The sequence below is a fragment of the Drosophila miranda genome, chromosome 4 (assembly GCF_003369915.1).
Source record: "Drosophila miranda strain MSH22 chromosome 4, D.miranda_PacBio2.1, whole genome shotgun sequence".
In the NCBI taxonomy this organism is placed as follows: domain Eukaryota; kingdom Metazoa; phylum Arthropoda; class Insecta; order Diptera; family Drosophilidae; genus Drosophila; species Drosophila miranda.
In genome coordinates, this window is record NC_046677.1 from 9,041,864 (window position 1) to 9,062,621 (window position 20,758).

The window sequence follows — 20,758 nt, forward strand, 5'->3', positions numbered from 1 at the left end:
ACACACAACAGAGAAGGAGAGAGAGAGAGAGACATTCTCCGTGAATGTGAATGTGAATGGAAGCCATCAATGCGCCAACTATGCACCAAAACGGGGGAGGAAGGAAGCCAAGGGAGTTGGGAGTTCGGGATCTGGGGATAAACCACCACCACCACCATCGCATCACCCCCGAACACCACCCCCGAGAGCAACCAGCATCGTCCAGGCGGTGGCAGTCCAGGTCCTGGTCGTAGTCCACGGTCCATCCTATATCCCTAGCCCTAAAGCCCCCAGCCCTGACGTTGGTTTTGTAATTTGTATCGATCGATTTGATGCTTTGTAACTGGCGGCCGATGAGAGCCCATCAGACAAACACACACACACGCACACACGCGCACAATGTATCTTTTAATCGTACGTGGGATACACAATAAGAACCGGAAAGCCCGGGGAAAATAATTTGAGATTTTTCGAAGAATACTTAAGGAGATCTTGGTTACATTTTATGGATATGTCATATGAGGGGTTTTCCTGGTACGAAAAGGTATAACAATTGTATTTTATTTAATGGCAAAACATGGCAAAGAGCCCAGTATTGGAAGGGATAATTTGTACGAGCATTTTATTTATATAAAAATGCGTTGAAAATTATTAAAATTATAGAAAAGGAAAACAAGAAATCAGTTTTACAAATTAGATGTTTAAAGGCCCTGTAAATACTAGATTTAATCATTTTAATAGATATTTTTGGGGATAAGGTATGTCAAAAGGAATTCGAAAAGGGCCTCAGAACCATAGGGTATGAACATTTCAGCGTAGAACATTTCTTGCAAAAAAGGAAGGTACAAGAAAATATTTCAATAAATAAATAAAATATAATATAATATATAATATATAAATATAAAAAAATAAAATATAAATGCATAAAATATAAATGCATAAAATATAATTTAAAAAATAAAAATAAAATAAATATTCTATAGGAATACCCTCCCTAAATGTAAGTTCGGGAACATCTCCAAAGACAATTCCCGAGCTACAAACACAACTCTTGGCTTTTTTCTTAATTAAGGCTATTAAAAATCTCCTAAAATAAATGACCTCAAAGTTTTTTCCTTCTTTGCTGCAAGAACGATTCCATACTGTCACAAATTTTAATAATTATCATCATTTTATATCGAAACCAAACAATTCCTCAACTTTCTAGCTGTTTCCTCTAAAGATTTGTTCCTTTTCTTTCATTTCCTTCCGCTTGCATATCACATTTTCTTCAGTTAGCTAATAAGTGGGCGGGGGTAGACATTTTTCCACTATCGACGCGTCGTCCGTCGAGTACGAGTATTATTCACAGTTGAGTTGCTCAATTGATTGAACTAATCAAAGTTTCTGCCTGAGTGAAAGTTTCGCTCAGTGTAGGCAAAAGACAGGAAATGGTAACTTTGCCAACAATTATGGTCTGTAAGCCCCATATGAGAATACCACCCCACCCCACCATCGCCACCGCCACCGCCACCTCCACGCCCATGCCCCAAACCCATGCGGCAGATCGAACTCCGCTTAACACATTGGGGCAAGAAGGCGGACAGGGCACGACAGGAGAGGACAGGAGAGGACAGGACAGTGCAGGCAAACCCCAACTTGTGGGGTGGCTGGGGTTGGCCCAGTGAGCGGCTTGTGGGCAACGATTGTCTGGGTGTGTGTGTGTGTGGAGCGGCCTGTGGTTTAGTTGAGACTTTGATTATGTTGTTGCCTCAGAGTGGTGCGTGGCAACAGAGGAGGCGTAGAAGGAGGAGACGGAGGAGGGTTTCTCTTGCTTCTCTCAGTTCTCGGCTCTCGGTTTGTGTTTGCATTTTCAACTAGTTAGCAGGTCTCGATGAGAGTCAGGCGGCAGCCAAATTGCGGTTTACTATTTCAATGCGCCACACGCACACATCTCTCTATTGCTCTGTGTGTGTTGGCCTGATCAAAATAATTATTATTGTTGCCTCCAAGAGAGAGAAAGAGAGAGAGAGAGAGAGAGAGAATGGTGGAGGAAGGAGTTATAGCGTTTTGCGGTAATGTGATTAACATTTCGGTCAAAGCTCCCTAATGACCAAGTTGTCGACTTAGCCATGGTTAACGGGCACCAGCAGCAGCAGCAGCACCAGAGTTATTAAACTTCTATATTTGTATGCATTTATCCGATGAATCTGGATCCACCCGTTTACTCGTGGAGCATTGATTGGCGCATTGTGGTTCGTTCTGAGGGTGGCGTGAGGGGGGTGTGGATTGTTTGTCCAACGCCTCGTATACGTAATTCGTGCGCGTGTGTGTGTGCATTTGCAATAAAAATTGATTTTAACAATCGCTTCACTCGAGTGTGTGCCGCACAATGCTCTGAGTAATTGCAAATTAAAAATTGCTTATTAAAGCAGAAATTGTGCCACGCCCACACACACACACCCATCCACCCACCGAGCAGTCGCCAGACGACAGACGCCAGAGAGACAGAGGGGAGGGGGATGGACTGCTCTGCATAGCATAGCAATTTACTTCCTCTGTAATGGCCATTAATTAAAGTTGTAACAATGAAATTTCTCATCGGACCCCGCATTGAATGCTTTTAGGTATTTAATTTCTTACTCAATTTAATAGCTTCAATTAGGCATCGATACTCGGTATCTGATTTTGTCACAAAACCCATACATACCTGCAATGTAAAGAGAAAGAGAGAGAATGGCATTCGATTAGAAATTGTATAATGGCTGTGTGTGCATTTAATTGTTCATAAATTGAGTGGCATTAATCCTCCATTTGGGCTAATTGCTTGGAAGATACACACCTTTGATTGGATTGGATTATAATTATAGATACTTTGAAAATAAAACGAAAGATTTACAGCAGCAGCAACAACAAATAATGGCAGGAGTACAGAAGATTGCACACACGCAGGGCCAAAAAAAAAAACACCCATTCGGTTTATAAATACAAACAAAGTGAAATTAAATAGAAGTCCCTTAGGATTTAAACGCAAAATTTATTTATTTTATTTAAATATAAAGCACCTGAAATGATTAAATAAATATATGCTCATTTTGAAAGGAAATATATTTAGTTTGATGTAGAAAATGTATGAACAAATGTGGAATATATTTATTTTAAATTTTAAATTTATTTTAGTCAATAAAAAAAAGAAAAAAAATCATATATGTTTTAAATATATTCAAGTCAATTATTTTCAAATTAATGTCAAAATCTAAGTGAAACCTCTTATCTTTTACAATTTCTTCCCTTGCAAAAATTCTATTAGTTTCATTTTGAAAATCCAAGTGCCAATATAAAAATTCCACTGCTTTTTTTCTCTGGCTGTAGAAACTCAGCTCTTTTCATTCATACATTTTCAAGATATTTCCCCAAAAATATACCAACAATAAAGATGCAGAAAACATCCCAAGGCTTCAAGCAATCATCAAAAATGATAACGAAGTGCACTATATACTATTCCTAGAAGGAGTGCAGCCCCTGCAACCAGCTGCTACTTTCAAACTCTGTTCATTTCAGTCATCAGAAGGAGAGCACTCTCGCTCTCTCTGTATAACAAATAGAAATGGTCTCTCCAGCGAAGAGGCAGCGCCAAAAGAAGAGCTCAGTCGAATCAACGTACAGCGTACCGCCGCAAAGTATGCAATTTACAAAAATAACGTGAAATATTTTCGCAACGCATCGTTGGGGTCCCACGCCCGCCGCCCGCCGCCAACCTCCCCACCCCCTACGCTGCTTTCGCGGGGAACCAACTTTAGCTTCGACACGAACTGATTTATAAAGTTTACAAATGCGTGGCAAAAACCTCGTGACTTGACTCGAACTCCATCCATCCATCCGCATCCTCATCCTCCATCCGCATCCGCGTCCGCATCTCGTCTCTGACGCTGACTGACGGACTTGGCCTCGGCTTTAGCTTTGGGCTTCAGAGCTATGCCAGGGCTTCAGTTTTTGGAATTCTGGCTGAAAAACGTTTGCCACTTAACACGTACGCCGCATATTTTGCCACGCCCTCCCCCTTTAGAGCGCCCGCCGGAGAGGAGAATGGTGGCCGCTCCTTCCGGCTGCTTGGTGGTGGCGAAATGTGTTTTTACACTAGAAAATTTTTGCTGATTTTGCGGGTTTCGTTTGCTGTTTTTTTTTTTTTCTCTCTCTTTTTTTTAGCAAAATTTATACGCCGCAGAGTGTGAAGAAATTGCGTTGCTGCCGCTGCTGGTGCTGCTGGTGCTGCTGGCTGCCATGTGCTTTGTTTGTGGCTCTGATCCTTGAATAATCAGCAACAACAGCCAGCAGGACGAAAGAGCCAAACAGATAAACAGAACCAAAATCGAGTCGGAATCGGATGGACTTGGACTGGATTGTGGTCTGCTTGGTGGTGGTATGGAGAGCGCGTACGTTGTTCAAATATTAATGTTGACCCTGGACAAAGACAGACAGTCAGAGAGAGAGAGAGAGAGAGAGAGAGAGAGAGAGAGAGCTTTCTCGTTAGCTGGAAGCACAGCTGGGGCATCATTCCGTGTCAGATGCGTGGCAGCAGCAAAAAAGAAAGAACAAGAAGTCGAACATTTGGTGGCATTAGCAGAAGGTCATTAGTGTCATCTTTTTTGGAATTCGCAGCACCTTTTTGGTACTCCTTGGCGAGGGTCTTTCTCAGATTTGGGGGACAGCAACAATATGATTACAAGCATTTTGGGGTGTCTTAGGAATGCAGAGCTATCCCTGAGGCAGGAATCAGATGTGGTTCCATGTAAATCCCTCGTAAGAAAAGCTTTTCGTATGTAAATCTTTATTGAAATTAGTTGGAAACGACCGTCCTGTAGTATGTGTTCGTTTAAAGCATCTTCCATATAGATAGGGTATCAATTTTATGCTTTTATATGCATTTTCCCCCCATTCGTTCTGCTTCTTTTGATATTCCCTTAGTTTATTTATATCCACATGAATCGTAGCCTGGGTTTATTTATTTCTCCCTTTTGATATAGTTTTTATATGCCATTCATGCAGCTGGCAATGCGAGGGATTTTCCTATATCTGGAATCTGTTTTTCTGGCCATTAGAACTCCTCTCCGTTCGCTCTAGCTGGCTGATTTTTGCCTTCGTTTTTCGGCTTCTGTTTTTGTTTCTACTGATTTGCAATGCTTTATGGCAGGATACAGGATAGTGGATGCATCCAACAGCAGACCGTATATCCCTACGAGTACGAGTATACTTTTTGTATATATTTTCCAACTTATTGTGCTCCTGTTTACACGAGACTCTGAGACTGCGACGGCGACTGGGAATGGGTATCCTCTTCCAATTGGTATTCCGCTTAGTCTCAGTGCTCGTTAAATATGTATTTCATGTTTTAATATTTGACACGATTGCACAGCAGTTGCTTCCAGGATTCTCCTACTCTTTTTTGGTTCGCTGCTTTGTTTTTGTCTTCTGTCCATCGAATGGTTGGCAGCCTCGGCTCAAGCCATTGCAAAGTTTTTCCCATTGCCTTTTTTGCTTCACTGCTGTTTACCCGACTTCCTCGAAAAACTCTTCAATTTTTAGTTCTTTTCTGGTGTCTGCTTTTCAAACATTTGCGATTGAATAAGTTGGCTCTGATACTTGCCAAGATTTGCCAGCGAAATGCGAAAGAATAAAAAAGGAATGCTGCAGGAAAGTTTATGACACTTATTGCTGGCAGAGAACTTCGTTTCGCGGACGATTGAGATGTCCAAGAATCGGCTTGGAGTTCGAGTTGGAGTTGCAGCTAAATTTGAGGCTTGGCTTATTAGAACGACAGTGGGAGAGAGAGAGAGAGAGAGAGAGAGAAAGAGAGAGAGAGAGAGAGAGAGAGAGATAGAGAGAGAGAGAGAGAGAGAGAGAGAGAGAGGCAGAGACCCGTTGGGAACAATTTTATTGAAAATGTTATAAGAAGCAATTTTAAGTGCCTTAAAAATAAAAGATTTCGATAGGTTTTCTTTGGATTGAAGGATGATATTTAAAAGAAGCTAAAAATACAATTTTTGGTTGATAAAGTTTTTGAAAATCTCAAAAGAATGTAGGATTCGCTTATACTATTCCACGTGTTCCAAGATTTAGCTAAACCACCTTTTCGGAACGATGCGAATGGGACATTGAATCGCTGTACAAATATCCCATAAACGAAAGGTTTTAGATATTTTACCATTCTCAGTGAACTGTTGTGCATCTCTTTCTGATTTTCTGGAGAATAAGCCGTCTCCCAAGGCACTAAAATACTCGCCTAAGTCTAAAAATTCCACAATTTCATATTTATTGCTTTGTTTTTCCATCTCTGCCATGTTTGTTCTTTAATGGTTGTTTGTTGGCCACAAAAATCTAGCCTTCTTCTTCGATGGCATTCTGGCGTCATAAAATGTTCAAGTATTTTCAAATATTTTCCTTCGATTAACCGAACACTAGCCAACAAAAGTTGACAGTATTTCTTGTTGAGTTTTTGAACATTTTTATTTGGTCTGCTCATTTCCTTGACACCGACCGACGGCCACACCCCGCCAGGCCATCCCCCAGCCCAGCTGTTGACTTCGACTGGGACTGGGAGGAGACGCTCTGGATTTAAGTGTTATTGTGGGCAATTTGATACTTTCGATTGAGCAACAACATTTGCCTGTGCGTTCCACTGAAGCGTGCAATCCAGACGGGACAACGCCAGGCCACCAGACACCGTACCACCCACATAGCCGACCCACCACATAATGCTGTAAAAACACGCAAAAATGGCTGCCTGTCGCACAGACACACACACACACACATCCAGTAGTCTACAGGGCTCTCCAGACGCTTCGAAAACAAGTTGAATATAAATGATGTTGTGTGAAGCAGCAGCAGGGAGAAAGGATAAGGCGGCAGGACTCGGGACTCGGGACTCGGGACTAAGAAAGATGTCTTGTCTGGCACTGCGGGCTGGTTATTTATTTGTATGCTAAGCTGAAACATTCAAAATATCCAATATAAATCGTTAGCCAACTTCAAGCAATAAAATATAATGCCCACAGACATTTGTATCAACTGCTGGTGGAAGGCGGCAGTCGCAGGACCAGATCCTGTCAGAATAGTTGGCCCCTTGTAATGGCAAACAACTTAAAACTTTCCATTCTATAATCCCACATTAAACTCGAAGCCAATTTAGCTTGAGGATAGAGGGAATATAGGATATTGTTGCATGATTTAATAACATAATTTTTGGAAAACAAAGCAAAACACACACAAAACATAATTATCTCTTAATGCCATTCTCCATTAAAATTATGGTAATTTATATTAGGGAGTACTCGTGTAGGTGCAGGCAATCCTTTCTTTATGTTCCCATCATTTCATCAGAATTAATCGGGTTTTGTTGTCCGACTGATTTTCCAACTAACAAATGGCTTCAGGCTTCAATTACACGGATAGAAAACTTAATTAACTTTTAGAGCACAGAGAACTTTAATAGTTTTAAATGTTGTTAACCCACTTTGGGCCCTGGACAAAGAGACAGGCGAGTGGCAGGGCAGTAGGGGAACACAATATCCACTTTTTTGTTTTTTACTGCGAAAATTTGCAAAAGTTGATTAGCCGACACGACGGGACACACGCCACGTACCACGTTCCAATTTCCACGCTCTCCAGAATGCCTCTTCTGTATTTCATTTCAACTTTCCCCGTGATGCTATGCTGCTGCACAAATTTGCACAACTGCGAAAAAGTTTTTGGGGAAAAAGAACACCAAAAGTTTGGGAGCGGAGAGGGGAAGCCCAGGCGCCGCCAGTGCTATCAGTGGCAAATTAATCCGACTCCCCACTTGGACGGCGCTCTCCAATCTGATGCCCGGGATGCCCGTGATGCCCGGCCCCAGAGTCACAGAATCACGGAGTTAGAGAGTTAGAGTTAGAGTTCGAGAGTTGAAGCTGCCAGTGGCCCAGGTGGCCCAGGTGGCCCAGGTGGCCAGGCCTCGCATTCATCACCACGGGAGTGGTGCACCAGAGAAGCCGTAGGAGCACTCGTAGCAGCAAACTGCCTTTTCCTCGTTCCAGCAACGGCAAAGGCAGGGCGCAGAGTCCCCGTTCACTTATCCATTTTGCTGCAGTCCGAACAATTTGTTGCACCTTCCGTTTCCCTTTCGCTGGAGCAGCAGGAGCAGGAGCTGGAATCTGCAATCCAATTCGAACAGCAAATGGCATAAGGATATGCACTAGGAATGAATACACAGGGTGAAAACCACATCCCAGAGATGGCAGCGTGACACGAATGGAAGGGAAAGATACCTGGATCTCGTGTTGATTCAAAGCACTACAATATTTCCTATCGCAATACTTCCATAAAACGTTTCTTAAGAGCACGCAGCATATTCATGCTCGCATTGCACAGAAAAGTACAAAAACAACATACATGACGTGTGCATGACTCCTCCCAAAGCCTTCCCACAGATACTATAGTGCACCCACCAAACCAATCCTAAAATTGTGGTTGATTTCTGGCCTGCCAGAGATCCCTTTTCGCATTAAAAACCCCATTCGATGGAGTAGAAGCGTTTTGTGGGGCGCGATGGCGTGATTGAATGGTTCGCTGGTCTTTGGACCACGCACGAGACCCGGACCCTTGGGGGCCACATAATGAGAGTTATGGCTAATGCATTCAGGGGTTGCCATTGGGCCGCACGACTTGATGGATGTGTCGGGGCATAACCCTCCACTAGATTTGGCATTTCTCCACACACTGCGCACTCGCTCAGACGGGGGTCTGTGAGTCCCTGTGAATCCCGTTCTAAAATGAAACATAAAACTTTCGTTCGAGAGTGCAGGTGCAGGGTTTTCTCTATTGAGATTTGCATAGTTGAATGTCTGAGTGTCTGGCTCTGTCCTTGGCTTGAACTGGCCCCCAGGACCACGGCGAAAGTCAACATCCCCTCGATATCTGGGTATCTGTTCACATTTCAAAGTAAACGGAAATCCCTTTCGTTTTTTCCACATTTTTAATTTGTTTAATGGGTTTCTGCCAAGGCGAACAAAGGTAAAGGCCGTAAATTATAAAACTAAAGGATTGCCAGGGTTAAAAGGGATTTAAGTTATCGACAATGAAATCAATTCAGGAATCAGACAATTGTAAGGGATACTTAACAAAGATGATCTCTTGTCTTATGGCTGTTAAACCATTTATTACTTGTTGAGGTCTGGACACACCCTTTCGCCATCCGACACGGCCCTCCCTCTCGACCAAACCCACAATAAGACAATTTCCTGTTGTCTGTTGTCTGGATCCTGGGATAAATTCGCTGTTCAATCAAACAGAGTGAAACAGAGTGAGGAGGGGGGCAGGGGCAGGGGGCAGGGCGTTGTAAGTACCGCAAAACTGAATGCCAAAAGGATGTCGCAGGACCAGCCGGAGGGAGAGGATGAAAAGAGCAAAGAGCCAGTGTTGAGTAAGCAAAAGAAGAATGTTGCTGAACAAGCAAAAATTTTATGACATTGCGAACAAGCAAAAGATGTGCAGGAGACTCCTTGCAAAGGGGGAAAATGATGCACAAAAAAAAAGTAAAGAAAAGAAAAGATGGAAAAACGCAAACACAATTATAACAAGTGGCAGAGAGGCAGGAATGGGGACAGAACGGGGACGGGACGAAAGTGTTGACCAACAATGTTGGTCGCAACATGTACACACAGGCTCTCTGCCCCCCCGTGCCCCGTACCACCCGTCACTGGTGCTCGTTCGTCCTGCCTTCCACTAACAAGAACTAATATTTGACAGCTGCCTGACTCTTTTGGGTACGGGGCCCCCCCCGTTTCTCGGCCCAAGTAACGTTCAACGACTTTTGGCTGATTTCATAAAAGGTCAACCGAGCGCCAAACCAGGGGGCAGCAAAAAATACCCGCTATACGAACAAAAAACGAACGAAAAATAAACTCAAACAAGCAGCCAAGTAGCCGGTTGAGCCCTGAGCCGTAAAGGGCCAAGAAAAAAATTCCTAAAAAATTGAAGGGGGAAGCAAAAACAGAAAAGAAAAACAATTTAGCATGCACAACACATGCCGCCACAGCCACTGCCACAGCCACAGTCGCTGCTTATTTCGATGGAAACAAAGCGCACTGCAGGGTCCAAGGGCCAGGACATTGATGCAGGGAAAAACAAGACTAAAAATAAAGCCCCGCAAAAGCAATATTCCAACCTCTTCGGGAGTGTATATAGGTGCCCCCCGAGGGCATATTCAGGTGTACGAGCCACAAAAATGTTGCAGCATTTTGCAAGCTGATGGCAGCAATAATATCGAAGAGGTTTCTGCTCAGAGGGAAACGAGACACGTATTGTAGGCACATTTGAGCAAAGAGCAACATTTTGATATTGAAAACATATTTTAGCAGAAGGAAATGTATGTTTCCTTTTACACAAAACAAACTAAAAGTCTTCCCGTGAGACGATGACAAGCGTTGACAAAAGACTGCTCTTTTCCAAGATCTTTTGAGTAGGAAAAACTATTTTCAAGTCGCAAATACAAGGTTGTTCAATAAGTTTTGCGGATCGATAAGAAATAAAAAATTTTAGGGTTTGAAATACACTCTGTTATTTAGTATAGTCTTCCTGAACATCAATAAAATTGTTCCAACAAGATTTAAATTTATAAGTTATGTATATGTACATTTTAAACGTTTTAATTATATTTATAGACATTAAAATATACAAATTGTATTATTTAATTATTAATTTTTTTTAATTATTTATTATTTTTCTGTATTTTATTTTTATAGTTTTATTATAATTTTATTTTTTCTAAATTTTTTTTATATTTTAATTTTTATTATATTTTTTGATTTATTATTCTATTTTAATTATATTTTTTATTTATTATTCTATTTTTATTATTATTTTTATTTATTATATTATTTTTTATTTATTATATTATTTTTTATTTATTATTATATTATTTATTTCATTTTAATATGCATTGTATAGTTTTTAAATGAATCGTTTAATCTCGAAAATCTAAATTCTCTTTAATTTTTCCAATTAAAAGTTTCCCCATAAAACAATGGCCTCTAAAAATATCACTAGAATTTGGACATTCATTCGCTGAGAGGCCCTTCCGCCTCATGCCTCACATATCCCCAAAATAGCTATATTTACACTTAAGAGAACCCCATGCCGCCTCAACCAAAAGCTGACCAGTTGTCAGCCCCACAAAGGACTCTGAATTATTTATTTATTTTCCGAGCTAATCCCTCAGTCCGAATCAAGTCCCAGAGCCCACTCGAATGCATGCACAGAACTAACTTAATGAACCATTCAAACACTCACCCAAACAAAACTGCTAAGCAAAAATAAAAAGTGGAAAAAGTGGGGGAAATGTATGGAGAGAGAAAACCCAAAGGCACATCAAACAATTCCCAAAATTTAAGCGCACTTTCGGTTATTGTAATTTTAACCCTTTTTTTCGGGGGCCACACAGAGGAAACACCCTTGTCACGGCCATTTTAATCAGCAAATGGAGAAGGATATATCCACTCGTGCTCGTGCTCGTGCCTGTGCTTGTCCGCGTCCGCGTCCGCGTCCTCGTCCTCGTATATGCTGTGTAATAGGATTCTTAGCAAACGAGCGAATGTGTGGCAAAATAAATGCTGAATAATAATTTGAAAATGTATGCAAAGTCCCCCAAAATGAGCAGCCATCAGTGTGGCACAAGAGTGGCAGGGCAGCAGCCAGACAGACAGTTGTCCTTCTTATCAATGCTGACACTCGTCCTTCCAGAGAGCCGCCGCCGCCCCCACAGCCCTTTGCCAGCAGCCAGCCGTCGTGGCAATTCCTTTGTTGTCGCTCCAAAAAAAAAATGAATCTAATTTGAAATAAATGAACTAAATATGCTTAACACGCGCGCTCACATCAGCGCCGCCCAACGCACCCCCAGCCCCCTACGCCCATTCCTTGTGGTCCTTGTGCAGGAAAAGTCCTTGGCTCGTCTCGACTACTCGTCCTTTTCCATTTTTTCCATTTTTGTTTCTTTTTTCTTTGTGGATGCGAGGGTTGTTGCTCCACTGTTTTGTCTGGCGCGCATATGAAATAACTTTTCGTTAGGTTTTCACTTATTTTCCTTCGTTTCGTTGCCGCTGCCCTGCAGTCGAAACAATTGTTGCCACACACACACAAACACACATGATGTTGCATGGTAGGGGGTGGGGGGATTACGCCCACTGTAGTCGCCATAAGCGAATTTGCATGGAATTTTAATAAGGCAAACAAATATTTTTTTGTTGTCCCTTTTTTCGGCTTTCCTCAATTTTTCGTTTTTTGTCGCCATTTTTTGGGCTTGTCTTTCATCGTTAAACCATTCACAGAAAGCTTTTTATATGATGTGTGTGCCGCCGTATTTATATGAGCATAAAAATAGAATACTGATGGCTATGACGCTCTCACCCTCTCCCTCTCCCAGTGTGGCCTAGCAGCAGAGGGTTAAGCACCAAAGAATTGGGAAATTTTACAACAAAAGTGTTTAGGAGGATTTGTGTGGGGCAAATTTTCTGAAAATATCAAGCAAGGGCCTAACAATCTAAAAGATATATTTAACACTTTCTAAAGTTAAAAAGTAATAGAATATTTATTGGTTTAATACCTAAACATTTAAATAAATGTTAAATAAAATATATTCTTTATATTTTGGCTTTAAAGACAGGCCAAAAACCCACCAAAAAACCCTGTGATCGTATTAGAAAGCCCTAACCCAACGATGACAGAAAATATTTCTGCTGTCCACAAAACCGCTGCTGTTGTTCCAGAGATAAAGAGAGGGAGAGAGCGCGACATTAGCGACACGACGAACATGGCCAACAGAACACCGGATGATGCATCCACACACTTCCACATCACATAATGGGGATTGGAGAGGGTTAGATTTTTTTTTTTTTTTGAGAGCACTTGTTCGTATTTGCTGCCTTGCTGCATGGCTTTTGTATCATTTCCTGACCCCTGGCTTTGGCTTTGGCTTTGGCTGTTTTGGGGGGTTCAGTCGGGTGCAAAAACCAAAAAACTTGTTCTCCGTCTGGCAGAGGACATATGCAGTTCCTGTGTCATGTGGGTCCATCTCTGGTTGGCCTGTCTGTGCGAGGAGTCACCTAACAACTACACAATGATGTTCTTTTTCTAACCCCCCAAAATCCCCACAACACCGCCCCCCCCCTCTGCCTGCGTTGGCAGTCAACATGTCAGGCTAATAGTTTTCATTCATGCTCATGCACTGGCACAATGTCCCACCACAAGACCAGGGACAGACGACTGGACGCTCTCCTGCTTCCCTTCCCCCCCACTTCCAGTCTCCACCACTACAGAGTCCACTCATTTGTCATTTGGTTTTTGGCTTCGGACTTTGGACTCACTCTAGCCATATTTCATAAATAAATTTCATCTCTGGAGCGAGGGGGTGCTGAGGCGAGGGCCGGGCATAATAACCCATATAAGTCAAGGGTTTCCCCACTCATAATTTCATCTTTATTGACGACAAGCCTCAAGGATGGAGTGCAGTGCCATTGTCCAGTCCCATGTCCATCTGCCACTTGTTTCGAGTGTGTTTACGATAGTTGGTGCTCCACCCTCTCCCTCTCTATCTCTACTGTTGGGTTTTATAATTCTTGTGGGCAGTGGTAGCTCTAATGACTTAATCCACATGTAAAACTTGCATTCCAGTGCAGTATTTTCATGCCATTAGAGGTGTCTTCCTTTAGTTGGAACAAAATGAGAGATAAAAATAAAATATGCTTACCCCATGATTGCTTTCTGATGAAAAATAAACTGAATTCATATATATTTAATTCAATTTTATGAATATTCAAATACGTATTTAATATATTTATTGTATATTTAAAGCAACGAAATTCTCTCTAAGAGATTCCCCCTTTATGCCAAAAAATTATATGAGAATTGAATCAAGCAGCATCATAGACCAATAAACAAAATATATGCAAAATATACGATATATCCAAATGATTTTAGCATAAATTTTGTCAGCTTAGAATCATAAAAACAGAGCAAAAGTGTTAAGGCATGTTAATGGCTTTTAATGGCATCAAAGTGCCGCCTGCCTCCCAAAAATCCATATTTATGCATGAACAAAAATATATGTGTCTATAGTATGCGAAATGTTTTACAATTTGGGGAAAAATATTTACGTTATCTCAATTAAAGAGTGGGTAAAAGCAACGGAAAAAAAAACTAAACAAAATTCAATGGGAAAAATCATTTTGGTCATCAATCATTCCGTAGAAGAGGCAGGAAAAATTCAAGGAAAATGCACAGGCATCCGGAACCCAAAACACAATCCAACAGTTCGCTCATCAATTACACATACGAATAGATATATGCGTGTATGAATATTTTATTTATATGTACAATATATAAATCTAACTGCGATTGGTTTACATTGAGAAATGTGTTCTAGAAATAATTTTCGGTTCGTTTTCATTTCAAAGCAATTGCAGCAGCAGCTGGACAAACACGATAAGGATGTCGATGTCGATGCCAATGCCGATGCCATGTACCCCCAAAAAATACAGGACATACATTGATTCAATTCTGCAAATTGCATTTCGGAGGATGCCTCCTAGACTGTAGATGAAAATTGATTTTTATCTTTTGTCAAATGGGTGTAACCGGAAATAATTGCTTCGATTTGCATTCTGTAAATGAACTTTCAAACTATCATGGAATTTCTAATTGCTTTTAGTAATATTTCTTTTGCTCTTGCAAGAAGAAGGGAGCTCCCATCTGAGGAGGTATTGAAGTACGACATCCATTTGCATGAATGAAAACGGGAGCCTCCACAATCCATTAGGCAAGCTGCAACGGGTTGAATTTCAAGGATACCCTTGCTGGGTGCCCGAAATTATAAGTAGCACAGGATAAAGGGATGAGATGTAAAGGATATGGATATATGGTGGAGATAAAATGCCAGCAACAGCCAAAAAGAACGGGCATGGAACCCAAAAAAAAGAAAAGAAAAGAAAGAAAAGGACTACTCTCTGGTTTCTGCGTTCGTGCTGCAGCTGCTGTCGCTGTCGCTCCTGGTAATGTCATGCAAAAACTCAATAAATTTTGCGCAAACGATTTATCATGAGGTTGATTACGAAAATGCAAACACAATCACAAAATTTCTATGTGTGTGCCACACACACACTTAGCAGAGACACACAGACAACCACAGAGCCGCAGTCGCATGCATAAAATAATATGGCAATATTATAATAGACATTCAACATAAGCATCAGCCAGCAACAACAGCAACATAATAAAGGTTACCCCTATGGGGGTCGTATTTATAGATACCCTGGAAGACACATTGATAGCGAGAAAAATGGATAGATACATCGGTTCAAATAGATACAAATTATTTAAATATGATGAAAATACTTGAACTAAATTTTTTGGCATTTTCTCGAAGGATAAAAAAGTATTTTCAATGCAGGAAATATGACATAATGGTCTGGATTGGATCAAAGACTATGAAATACCAAGATACTACATAATGCACGAATCCCATTTCGATTTTTATTTGCGCGGGTTCATGGTATTTCAATTATTTTTTGGGCTTCCGCTTTCAACTCGGCTTCGTCTGCTCCTCAATGCCTCGGGCAGCTTAGTCGGTCCCCAAAATGCAACAACAAAATACCCAGTCTTTGGCGACGAGCAAATACTTGGGCATGACATAGCGAATTGAGAATATCGCCCTTTAGAAATGCGCGAACTTCTCTACTAAATCAAAAAACCCTCTCTTTGTCCCGGGTAAAGGGTATGGTATGGCCCTGACTTGCCATTTTTCACATGTCAGAGCATTGATTTGCAGTTGTTGCCACAAAATGGCGGCCGGGGTGTACCGTTAGTAACCCACTAATGGATTGTTGTCCCATCATCCATTCATGTGTTTCGTGTGTGTGTGTGTGTGTGTGTATGCGTAATGGCTGCTCTTTTTGGGTACTTTCCCTCCGCTGAGCGCCCAAACCAATTTTCTGGGTTCAAGAAAGGTTCAACAACTAAATTAACATAAATTGTGGCATGAAAATTGACAACAGCGCTTTCGATTATAACCATAGATGAAGGGCCTGGAAGGTGACATGTAAATGTGTATGGGCAGGGGGGGAAGGGATCCTTTAAATAAAGGACATTAACAGGTCTCGCTTTGATTTATGAATGGATTAGACGGGGGGGAAGGGAGAAGGGGTGTGCCCAGGATGGAATGCAAATTAATAAATTAATATTTTATAATCGAATTTCGTTCGTGATTTGCATATTTAGTTTGGTCGCAAAGGATGCCAGGGCATTTAAACAATCGCTCAGAGTCCTGTGTGTCGTGTGTCCACGAGAGGGTACTCACACGTAATAACTGCAGATTGTCAGAGCTGCCAAAGAGTGTGTGTCCAACGAAATTTAATTTACTGCACACGCACGCCGCACGACATCGATGCACTTTTGGCCAGGACTTGACATTCCCCCAGCGCGTGTCACTTTGGCACCACACGAAACCCCCGAAAGCCTCAGCCAAAGGCCAACCGCACCAAGTGGACCGGAGACCCCGAGATCCAACCCAGTGTCCAAGTCGAGGCCCAGTAAATTAATTAACTTTATTGTCTGAGCGAACTGCTAGGATGCCTTGCCTGCTGGGGGCCTGCGTGCGCGCGTGTGTGTGTGTGTGTGTGTGTGTGTGTCCTGTGGCGTAATTTGATTAAAGAGCTCTAACAGCAGTATACATACAATATCTTTCCAATATACTGTACGTATATTTCCTTATCAATTTGATGGGAGCATTTATCATTTTTGGTACAAGTTTGATAGGAAAATATGCCATGGCTGTCATTAAAGATGAATCATTCGAATGAACAGATGAATTCTCTCTATTCTAATTTAATAGACCTAAGCTAATGGACTTTAGAGCAGAACTCAAAGCAGAGGCAGAACATTGTCTCTGAAAAATATTGACAAAAATGCGAAATTAAATTAAGCTGTCTCCAGGGAAGAGTTTTCCCGTGGGAAAGGAGTGTTCTATGCAGGAGATTTCTTTCGTAATTTATTGATAGAGAAAAGTTCTTAAATTGCTGCCCGAAAGTATGCAATAAAAAATTATTACAATTCAGATGGAAAAAATCTTAACTTAAAAATAATCTATATTTTAAAGATAAATAATGTTGGTTTATTTGTGGTGTTTTTTGTATATATTTGTTAATTAATGAACAAACTAGTTGAAAATCTGATTACAAAGCCTGCTGTGGCAGTGTGGCACAAAAGCGCACTTTCGCACTTAAAAAGTTGTCCCTCCTTTTTGTTGGACTTATTTTGTATGCACATAAATTGCAGAAGGACCTGACGGAAAGAAGCAGCCCCAAAGAGACAGGCAGAAACGAGAGGGAGACACGAAAGTACAATGAAAAATAAAATAAATTAAGGACTGTACTCCTGCTGAAAAGGTGAAGTCGATGAAAATGCATCGCAAATTTTTCGCTGAGCTTTTCATGTCTCTTCATGTCTGCCCCTTCCCCCCCCCCCCCCCCGCCCCCCACCCTTCAACCCTGACGCAACGAAATAAAAAGGAAAATTTCCACAAATAAAAATAAATTTAAATATATAAAAAATAGTAGCACAACGGACCCCAATTCTGAGTTGATTTGCAAGTTAGGGGCAAAATTTAGGGGACTCCCCTTTTCATTCATCATTCTCCTCAGCATTCACCTCAATTTCCACTCCTTTTCCACTCACTCAGACGCTCCCTCATTTGATTTGCCCCGTGGATTTTTTTCCCCGCTTGATTTTAACGAATTACGTTTATTCCTGCACATAGAAATGGTAGAGAAACTATCGCAGATAGTGCAAAATGCAGCGAGGAAAATTGAAAAAAATTCTCCTCGTAGTTCACTTGGTATTCGATTTGCAAACAACAAGAAAATCGTCGATACGATTTGCAAAAATGGAACAAGAACCCATGGGGGAGGCGGAGTCCCTCCTACTCTGATGATGAACTGATTTATGTTTGCTAACATTTCTTCTCACTCTTCCATTGCACATCCTGCCATTTTATTTGCCCTAAAATAAGCGAGATTCGTTTTTACTTTGGCCATTGCAATTTTCATTTGAATGGAAAACGTGAGTTCAAGCACTGATCATTGCTACAAGGAATAATCGCAAGAAAAAACTAAAATGCTAAATAAATGCTTGAACGAACAAAGAGACGCCCAACAAAATTGTGGAATCCCATTGCCAGTTCTATAGGAAATTCCTCATCTCTAGGGATACAAAAAATACTCGATATTTGGTAAATTTTCCCTTCTCATATTATTGCTCTGAATTTCCTGAATCATCAGCAAAAGAGAAATAATATAAAGGCCATTACTCAAGAGAATTCGCACTCCGATAAGGGCCAACTACACATCATATTGGATAAATATTCATATATAAGTTCCTTATACAGCGGTCACTGAAATCAGTTCAACTTTGGTTCCACTTCAGTGAATAGTCCATCAAAAATATCGCAAAAATATTTAAAATGAAATTTTTAACATTTGGAATGGCTCTTCTGATGATGTTGTACCTAGTCGGTGGGGAAACTGAAGAAAACTGGTACAAAATAATACTTATATAGCAGACGATCAAGTGAAAAACTAACAAGTGTTTTGGTTACCCCACAGCCCCACGCCCAGGCCGAATGCCCAAATCTGGCAGTGCGATGTAACAAAACCAACCGAATACGGAAATCAATGACCAGTGGAAAATATTTAATGTGTGCCAGCTTCTAATAATTATTTATTGCCACAGAGTAAAATTTAAAACCATGTTTGATTTCAAATAAAATAGAATCAAGGATTGAACAAATCTTAAATGATGTAAAACTGTGATCTGTGCTTAAGAATATTTAAATTGCAGTACTTCCTTTCCCCAAATGGAGTATTTTTTACAGGTTCGCTTCCAAGTAAGATAGTAAAACACACGTGAATGCAATTGCAAGTTTGTTCCAAGCTAGAAACCTGTTTTAACGCATTCATCGTAGATTCCATAGAACGATTGTCAATCAAAGGCGATTAGCAAACGGGTTCTACACTTCTGAAGAACAGAAGCATTCATTGAATTGCTGCACCGCTAATTGAATCTGAAACTTAAGAGCTAATCTGTCAGTGTCTCTGGCATTACACTCGGGTTGGGAATTTCACAGACAGAACAGGGCAAATCCACCCGTAGAGCCGATTATACGGGTTTCCCTCAACTGATAACAAAACGATCGTGGAGGCAGCAGCAGCAGAATCAGCGTATAAAAGCCAATGAATGCCACTGGTCCAGACATCAGTTCAGTTACAGCTTCTGTTGTAGTATCTCTTCAAATATGAAATTCCTGTCGCTTGCCTTCGTGCTCGGCCTCTTGGCTCTGGCTAATGGTAAATATACACGGAATATATAAAAGTAAGTTCCTTAAATTAATTAAAATACTCTCTTTGCTTTTAGCTACCCCTCTAAACCCAGGAAACGTCATTATTAATGGCGATTGCCGCGTTTGCAATGTTCGTGGCGGAAAATGAGGCCTGAATCTAATCGCATACACAATTTATTATCGACCTTTTGCCTCTGACGTTTACAAAATAAAATTCCCACACTAATCCCTATGGAAAGTGAATGAAACAAACATATTTCTATTTAATCTCTCTGACCTGATTCCTGCCCGTGGCATGTGGCATGTTGCATTAAAATTTTCGCATAATCTTTTGGAAATGTTGCAAGGTCCGACTGGGGCTTTCGTTTCATTGATTTGTTGTAAAATTGTTGCATTATTTCATTAATTTTCTGCTGCTCGGCTGCCGCTCTGTTGGGTGCTTTATTGTCTGGATTAAGGAACATAATGTACACTTAATATGCACATAACTGTTATGTTAATGCCCCCAGCCACACGCACACACACACACACAGTCCTCCTCCCTCTTCACTCCCCCTCGGGTAGGTAGGTGTTGCTGTCATTGATTGCGATTTTCTTTTTCCCCGCTTCTGGCATTTGCATTTGCATTGATTTATTAGCATTCTCCACCCCCACCCATCCACAGCCGAACATCGAACCGAATGCTGAAAATGTGTCGCAAATTTTTCAAGTGTTCCTCCACCGTTTCAGCCTCTCTTAAAAATGCATAATAATTAATGCGATATGTTAATATGTATATGTATATTGCTGGTCGGAAATTATAATTTCATCAGTTCATTCAGATAATTTGAGCAGCGAAATGAAGCTTATTTAAGTGCTCATAAATCCCAATTGGCGGTGCTGTGTGCGTGGGGAATAATGTATCATGAAATCGATTGGCAAACGGTACACATATCCATATCAATTTTTATCAAGCTCAATGTTTATGAGGAGAGATGATTGAATAAAGAGCAGAATAAGGATGAAGGGTACCGTTGTAGTCTCGTTTCTTGGTTCGTAATTTCTGAGTGCCAAATGAGAGCTGCGGTGCGCATTAATGTTGTTATTTTAGCTGAGAGGGCGATAGATGACATCACTGAGAGAGAGCAATGTAATGAAGCTATTGGGATAGCACGTGCATGGCGTGAGATTGAGAGCGGTGCTCGTGAAACGCAAAGACGAGGCCTGCTTTTCGAGACGATCGATCGTGTTCGGTAACAGAAAAACAAAGCAACAAAGTGTAGATTGCCCTGCGCTCGCATTGTTGTTGTTGTTGTTTCTCAGAGAGCAAGCGAACGAAGCAATCGGGAGAGCATGTGCATTGCGTGTGAAGAGAGCAAAGCTAGGATATGCAATAAAGATCAAGAG

The 20,758-nt window shown here is 41.1% G+C and overlaps 2 protein-coding genes across 8 annotated transcripts in view; one reads left to right on the forward strand and one right to left on the reverse strand.

Annotated features, from left to right (window-relative positions):
* The window catches only part of LOC108162447 (semaphorin-1A), a 143,985-nt gene that overhangs the window by 69,267 nt on the left and 53,960 nt on the right, over positions 1–20,758 (reverse strand). The window lies entirely within an intron of this gene.
* Positions 19,269–19,624, forward strand: LOC108162451 (immune-induced peptide 3). The gene is made up of 2 exons (XM_017297194.1): positions 19,269–19,379; positions 19,447–19,624. Exons 1-2 carry the CDS (start codon positions 19,328–19,330, stop codon positions 19,518–19,520), a joined length of 126 nt encoding a protein of 41 aa, XP_017152683.1. The 5' UTR covers positions 19,269–19,327; the 3' UTR covers positions 19,521–19,624.

Excerpts from the sequence above, each read along its gene's own strand:
- LOC108162451 (XM_017297194.1), top strand. The coding sequence starts at position 19,328 with ATGAAATTCCTGTCGCTTGCCTTCGTGCTCGGCCTCTTGGCTCTGGCT. Across the intron at positions 19,380-19,446 it reads CCTCTTGGCTCTGGCTAATG|CTACCCCTCTAAACCCAGGA; the intron begins GTAAATATACAC and ends CTTTGCTTTTAG.